Source organism: Monopterus albus, unplaced genomic scaffold (assembly GCF_001952655.1).
Source record: "Monopterus albus unplaced genomic scaffold, M_albus_1.0 scaffold60.1, whole genome shotgun sequence".
Taxonomy (NCBI): Eukaryota; Metazoa; Chordata; class Actinopteri; order Synbranchiformes; family Synbranchidae; genus Monopterus; species Monopterus albus.
Window position 1 is genome coordinate 1,022,075 of NW_018127940.1, and position 7,861 is coordinate 1,029,935.

General features: G+C 41.4%; 1 protein-coding gene across 3 annotated transcripts in view; it reads left to right on the plus strand.

The window, feature by feature from the left end:
- Window positions 1-7,861, plus strand: part of LOC109961871 (collagen alpha-1(XIX) chain) — a 109,103-nt gene that overhangs the window by 89,630 nt on the left and 11,612 nt on the right. For all 3 annotated transcript variants that reach the window (XM_020603043.1, XM_020603045.1, XM_020603042.1), the window contains exons 40-51: window positions 462-512; window positions 670-714; window positions 1,688-1,714; window positions 2,841-2,894; window positions 3,384-3,428; window positions 3,688-3,732; window positions 3,830-3,892; window positions 4,327-4,362; window positions 5,846-5,890; window positions 6,380-6,523; window positions 7,526-7,592; window positions 7,713-7,850. In XM_020603043.1, the coding sequence (XP_020458699.1) occupies window positions 462-512; window positions 670-714; window positions 1,688-1,714; window positions 2,841-2,894; window positions 3,384-3,428; window positions 3,688-3,732; window positions 3,830-3,892; window positions 4,327-4,362; window positions 5,846-5,890; window positions 6,380-6,523; window positions 7,526-7,592; window positions 7,713-7,850 (760 nt within the window). The remainder of the gene's footprint in view (window positions 1-461; window positions 513-669; window positions 715-1,687; window positions 1,715-2,840; window positions 2,895-3,383; window positions 3,429-3,687; window positions 3,733-3,829; window positions 3,893-4,326; window positions 4,363-5,845; window positions 5,891-6,379; window positions 6,524-7,525; window positions 7,593-7,712; window positions 7,851-7,861) is intronic.

Consider the following 7,861-nt stretch of genomic DNA (forward strand, 5'->3'; position numbering starts at 1 on the left):
ACAGGGGATGGTTCAGTGGCCTGAAAAGGGCACAAGCATTTCTTGCTTCTCAATGAGAGCCTTGACTCCTTCTGTTTTTATAATAGTTGCCCTCTACCAATCTAGCATGGGAAAAAACATTCATTTATGTTCTAATAGCACTCAAGAAGTCTAGATTACTTCATTCTCAGACCCAAATCTCTTTTAATCAGTGTGCTCTTTTGTATTTCTGCAGTACTCTTGCTTTTGAATTACCACTAGCTCAAAGATTTAGTCTTTCTTTAAGTATTTCTTTTCCCTCTTCAGTCTCTTGCACCTCTTTTCCCCTCTCTATGTTTAATCACCAAATGAGCTGTTGATCTCTCTTATGTAGCTTTTAAGGGCTTAACAGTGTACAGTTTTCTGTAAAGACTCCTGGTGCTCACAGTACAGTGAGCAGAATCTGAGAGGAAACGTTTGATTTAGTGTTGACTCTGTTGTAGGGTGTACCCTATGTGGAGGGCAATGGGATGAGCAGTCTGTACAAGCTGCAGGTAAAGACTTTTCAAATAACTCACTGATAATGTCATTGTGATCCACTGAATGCATGGCGCAGTGCCTTCAATCATATTGGCAGAAAAGAATCTGTGTGGGTGGTTAAGGTGTGATACACTGTAAAATATAGAGCTATAACATAAAATGTCATTTCAGAGTGGTGGAGCTATTTCCGGAACCCCTGGAGCCCCTGGTGCTCCGGTAAGCATAATCATTGTTTTGCTTGAAGCAAATCCTTTACAGTGTGCTGTGGAGAAACACTAGCACAGAGGCATGTTGATTCTGTTTGAGCTGCAGAAGCTGGGATAGCTGAATAACAAATAATGTGACCAGCCCTCTGGTGTTATCTCAGCTTCTGAGGCCCTCATGTCACAGTCAATCACGTTCATTGAGAGCTGGGGGTTGGTGAAGACCAAGAGGCTTTCTGACTCTCCCGCAGGCGTCTCTGACCCACCCCCAGGACACATAACATCACTGATATGCAAAATGGACTTAGAAGTTCAACCGCTCTGCACCGTGCCAAATTGAACTTACCCGTTTTGCTTATCAGCTACCCCTGCACCTCCTTATCGGACAGTTTGTAGTCTTGTCCGGTCCCTGGGAGACATTCACTCACAGTCCCTGCAGGGATCCATTCACCACATTGAACACTTAAGGTGGTGACAGAACATTTTTTAAAAATTAAAAAAAGACAAAGACATCCAAATATCTCTAGTGGCCAGTGCACAGGAACTGCAGCTAAATCCTGAGAATGCTTCACTCTGACCTGCATCTATCACAGCTCCTTTGGAGCAATCAATAAAAGAGCATCTCCATCAGTGTTCAAAGGGACATGGGGCTCAATTTATCAATAAAGAGTTTTTTAAACGTGGAAAAATGCTAAAATGCTTTAAACATGTACACCAGTGTTTAAAAAGCATGTGCGCTAGTCAGAATGGATTTCATTACCCTGGTCAGCTTTAATCTTGCCTGATTAAAGCCACACTTACACATAACACTATGTAAGTGTGATTTAAAGACAGATATTATGACAAAAGAGAAACAATAACGAACACAATAAATTTTATTGCGAATCTCATACAGTAGCGACTTCTAATTGTACAGTGTATTTATGCTATTTGTGGCAGCAGTTGTCACATTCATGGGAGTAATCTGTCCTTTTTTCTCTCTCAAGGGTCCCAAAGGAGATGAAGGACCTGCAGTGAGTCAAAACTTTTTCCATCTGGAATGCATTTTTATAAAATATTTGTCTATTTTTGTACCTACCGAAAAGTTAGAGAGGTCAGAGATGCCAGTTGCTTTCTGTCATTGTCTCTGTGGTTCTCTCTAACGTAAGTCAATACACCCTCAAGCCTGTGCACTTAACCACTCTCAGTAGAGCTCCAGCACAACCAAAAAAAAGTCATATCTCCTGCAAATATCAAGTGGTTGTGCTATATTGTTTTGTCAGTGGGGGCCTATGAACCCTCTCTGCACTTCAAATGCCCTCCCCTCCCCCATATCAAAGCCTGAAAACAATCAGCACAGACATGGAAACACTTTGACACATCAACCTGAAGTCTTCATTCTTACGAGGCCAGTTGTATTTTTTTGCTGCAGTGTGATTTTTTGCTAGGATTTTAATTTGACATTTTAATAAATCGTGGGAGCAGCTCCGGTGCTGTGGTGAAATTGCCCCAATCTGTTTCACAGCTGATGCTCTGGCTGGCCCACTATTCCTTTTGCCACACTCGCTTATACATGACAATCTACATGTGTGACAATTACCTGCACAATCCGTCCATGTCAGCACCGGCCGCCCCTCTCCTCTGTGTAATGGCATTTCGCCATGGCAGCTTGATTGAAATCAGGTAGATGGAGGCGATCACTTGTTTGAGCGCTGGGAATGGGGTCTCTATTTTTAGTGCAGAGAGCAAAGCTGTGATTGTCAAATGGGACTCTTTTTCTATCCCATCTTTAGCCTATGAGGTGTGATAGCATGTGTCACAGATCATATAATATAATACGGCAGTGTCTTCTTAGGATTACCTTCATATAGACCTATGATAGGTTGCATTAGTACTTGGCTAAGCATATCAAAGGGATTGATAGAAATGTGTGAAACACTGGGCTCCTGTAGAACTGATTTATATTTCCTGATTATGTTGTAATTGTTATTGATAGCTTTTGATACCCTTTGTCTTCTAGTAGATCATCACCAAATGGACTGTGAGACAACAATATCTTCATTCTTGTTTGCCAAAAGAGGAGTTAACAACCCTTAGTCTGTATCAATAGTGATTTTTTTGGTCTTGACACAGCAGGTGGTGTGTGTTTTTCTCTCACAGGGAGAACCAGGGCTCATGGGATTACCCGGGCTTGAAGGGCTACCTGGTGCCAAGGTACGCCACAGTATCAGCATGAAGTGTTTCTTTCTGAGATTAGATATTCAGCTTGTAAAAGTGTGCATGAAACACATCTTGTTGAATTCATGGAAACATGTTTAAGTTTAGAAAAATTCAATCACTTGAGTTTTTTGTTTTAAAATATAGTTTGAAAGAATTTTACCTTGAAATTTCTGAGCTGGAGTTACAATAATACATGGCAGTTTGGAGCCACATATATTAGTCAACTAGCTGAACAATGGATTGTTACTATTGGACACATTTTCCCAAATACAGCTTAGTTGTTCTTAACATATATATTTGTGCACTTGTTTCTCAGTATATGTGTTTTTAAATGAGCCTTTTTGCATTGCATTTGCCCATAGGACTAATTCATTATTATCACATGGAGGCAGTTTATGATGTTACTGTAAACTGCTTGACCATCATTTCTGTGTATTCTAATGTGTGTATCATCTGTCTGATGTGCTGTTGTGTTTCATTCAGGGTGATACTGGTTTTCCTGGTCCACCTGGGATGCCAGGTCCACCAGTAAGTGACATCTTTTCTTTATTATTATTAATTTTCCTGGAGTCCTTGATCAGTCACCTGTCTTGTTTAAGTTTGCTGCTGACGTCCCATAGCACTGCATTACTTCGATTAAGACCTTGCATTTAGACCTATCGTGTGTTCAGTGGATTTTCGCTGGTTGCTGTGTTATAAATGGGAGGCTGCAGAGGTGCTGTAGATATGACACCATTGAGGACCTGTCAAACACAGTCTCCTCTCCTCTCGTGTTTGTGATTGACAGGGGAAGCCCGGCGCTCGTGGAGAGCCAGGGATCCCAGGAGAGCCGGTGAGCCGTATCCTCTAACTCTCTTTGAACTGTCAATCCACACGTCATTCTTTTGTCATTGCCAACTGACACATCGGCTCTTTCTGTTCTCTGACAGGGTGAGAGGGGGCCGCTGGGAGAGACAGGATTCCCAGGGCCCGAGGGACCCCAAGGTGTTCCCGTAAGGATGCTACAAGAATTCTGTTGCTTTTCCCTCTGTAATCATGACTAGATGTTGCCAAAGCTATACTAAATGTCCAGGTTGCAAATAGATCTTTGAATAATACACTGCTACATCAACAGGTTTACCCCTGGTTGTTTTCACCAGCATGAAAAACAAAAGAACATAATTCAAGACCAAAATGGTTCAAATACATACAGTATGTCAGCTATCACTTGTCCTGTAGATGATTACATTCTTCTATGTAATTACCATCAGAGATAGTTTCTGTAATTTTCCCTGTAAGTGCACAATGGAACAGCAACCAGGATCATTATCCCTTGGTTGAGATATCTCATTAACTGTGGAGATTACTAGGAGTGCAACAGTGCTGATCCAATCGAAGGTGGGAGCTAATACAAAATGTCTTTGTTTATGTTGCGCTCCTTGAGCAGGGCAGACCTGGAAAAGATGGAACTCCTGGATACAAGGTGAGTTGTGCGAACACGTTGCAAATCTCCTTATAGAAAGTGCTTTACATCAGACGAGTTACAGAAAGATGGCACAGCAGATTTTTATCCCCTCCCTCAAGCTACATCCTAAGTGCATTAAGCCTATTTGCATATTTAAGATTTTAACGATAAAAGCTAAATAGAATTCAGCAGATAAAAGGCTTTGTTGACTTTTAGTTTTTTACACCAATTATTCACTTAATTTCAGGAAATGATACAATGTTTATAATAGAGGGCAATAGACATTTAGTTTAAATATGCATTTTCCTGCCTGATGAACTTGGCTAAAATTAAAACAAATACTGCAGCAAAGTGTGCTTTTATGTCACTGATCAGCAGTATCATACACTATTTACTACATAATCACACAGAATGGGCTCACAGCATGCAGGACATCCACCACAAAAAGCCATTCCCAACACATTAGACAATCTAATCCCCAAATTGTACTGGCAATAAGTTGCCTATTACTGTTTTGCTACCTGATTTACATCTTGTGCTTTAATGATAGCGTTCACCATTTATTGTTTTCTGATTATTATTAGTTATTATTCTTTCATACAAAATCTCTGCACTGCACAGAGCCTCTCTACAGTTTTATTCTCAGTCATTCAGCCATGGTACCTGACTTTCTGGTGGGGCAACAGTGCCATCTAGCAGGTGGTTTTGCTCCTCCACCCAGACACCTTGCATACTGCTTTGAGGTTTAATGTAATACTCAGGGAAGCACATTTCACTGGGCAAGATGATAGATTTAAGCCTCCCATCAGGCATCGGGGAATACAGAGTACTGCAGATTAAAGCAGGCAGGGGAGAGCAGCATCACAAAGAGATGCTCGCGTTAAAACCACATCATGCCAGATTGTCTTTTGCATGGCTCCTGTAATCCAGCAGGAAATTGATACAAAGATGCTCCAAGGGGTATTGCTGTGAGCGCAGTAAAGGGAGGCAATGAGGAGTGACAGGGAGGGATTGGAAGATGCAAGATGTTGTGACATGAAGCCAGAGACAGGTAGCTTCTCTCCTAGCTCCTCCATACAGTACAGGCAGCTGGCGGGAAAGCAAGCATTTCTCAAACAAATCAGTAGTGATATAAAGGAGCCCTGACATTGCAGAAGGTGAAACACTATACAGAGAGATATTAAACAAGCTATTCACCTGAGCTGAGTAAGAAACAATCAATATACAGTCATCTGAAAAGTTTACATGTCTCAAAGTCAGGTAAATTCAGCAGAAAGTTGAAAAAAAAATCTCCAAATATTAACATAAATATGAGCAATATGCTAATATGTTGGGATTAAATAATCAAAATCGCTGGTTCATGTGTGCATGTGAGTTTTGAGTGTGCCCCTGCATGTTACTGAACATACATAGTTGTGTGTAGTGGTTTCACCCACTACACACAACTTCAAGGTCAGCATGAGTCATTTTTCCAATTATCTTACTCCTATAACTTTTTTAGGGAGCTACAGGGAATCCAGGGGACAGAGGATCCAAAGGAGAACGTGTGAGTACCATAAGTACCATCATTCCTGTTTTTCTAAAAAAAAAGCTGTTACAGTATATGACTCAGACTCTAATGCAGGAAAAAAAAGGTTTTGATGAATAGTAATGAAAGTCTTCACTTGAGCACAAATATGACTAATCCCCACAAGCACATAAGCATTAGATAAAGGCATTTAACGCTCAGTGGAGTTTCCTATTGTAAGGCAAATTTTAAAAGCTTGTCACAGTTTTGCAGTAATCTATCGCAAATGCTGGTTATATAGCAAAATGAGGCTTTTAGCTTTATAGTTAACAGGCGAGCCGCAGGACAGGTGACTGACTGGACACATTAAGAAAAATGGATCAGTGTGCACAGCATGTTAAGTGAGCAAGACCTGAAAACTGTAGTGACTGTGGCACAGCTGTGGTTGTTATACTGTGGAATTCTACCATACTTAAACAGTTTGGTCATAACTGCATCACATGGAGCTGAGCTATGTCTGTACTTCAGGGTGATCCAGGGATTTCAGGAGAAAGAGGCGTTCAAGGCGAGAGGGGTCGCACAGGAGATCCTGGCGCTATCGGACCGATCGGCCCACCAGGCCAAAAGGGAGATCCGGGCCCTCCAGGATATCTTGAGAGTATAAACCTCCTGGTAAGTTGTATATATGCAGATACCTCAGAGGAAACAAAGACTACCCTCCTAGGTGATTAAACCCTTAATCAGCATACAGTACCTCCTTCCTTAGCTTATGTAACGAATTAAGTTCTCATTCCCTGGGTGGAAAATGATGCAGCCACAGATTTCAGCATGAAACATCAAACAAGACTGTGCAAGGGAGGCTGCTGTTCTCTTTCTGCTCAATGCTTCCCACTCCTGATCATCTGGGCGCAACAGAAGGTCAGAGAGGGAGAGAGCTGGAGACAGAGAGAAAGACAGAGATATGTGGGCATGACTAGAACCCTGCACAGCAGCAAAAACACCCCCGTGTGTCACAAGTAGTTTACACGTACTGTACACAGTCACTGTAGTTATATAACATTCAAAGCAGAGATGAAAAACACTTTTGAATGCAAAGATTCAAGGTCCAAGGCTACTATTGTTTGCCATTGTTACCGGTGCAGTGCTGGAAAGCTCCAACAATGCTGCTGAGAGTGACTCTAAGTATGCTGCTTGTTTTGTAGCCACAGGGTTTTTAAATTCTTTCAGTGTCAGAGTAAAAATCGTTATAGTTTTACCTTCATGTTATACATTTAAAGGTACACAAAGCTGGCATGAGTTTTCCTCTTAAGCACAGAGTGTACTACTACATGTGTGGACATAAAGAAATTTCTATACAGGTATAATACGTAATTTACTATCCCCCAAATGAATCCGTTCCATTACCAGGTGGGTTTAAGATGCACATGTTTATAAAGCGGTGAGATTTCACTGAGGAACTAAAGAAATGTGACTTTGTCCTCCCTGTTTTCAGAAGAGATTTATGACAGGCATACTTATGGTTTCCATGTCACGGTAGCTAGCATCTTTATTGGATCTCTGCTGCCATTTCACTATGAATAAAAGTTTTGTTTAGTTTTCTCTTAATTGCATTGTCTTTCTTGTTTGGGTTAAAATGCTGCCGTGGAGTTTGATTTATTCTTTCCAAACACACAGGGTGATCCCAGTTTCATACAGGAACTCAGAATGTTTATCCGAAGTGAAGTACTGAGGGTCCTTGAAGGTAGAAATAGTTTTTATAATTATTTTCTCTGTTTTTCTTGGTGTTGTCCATCTTCATTGTTTCCTTCCTTGTGTTATCTCAAAGCTTCCTCCATGTGAATATACTTTTCTCACCTTATAGAGAAGCAGTCAGGTGCCGCCATGCTGCAGAAGACACCTGCAGGAATCTTAGCTTCTCATATCCATGGGCCTCCAGGACCTCCTGGCAAGGATGGATTACCAGGCCCACCAGGAGAGCCTGGCCCTCCTGGCCCTCAAGGTAGGAGCCCA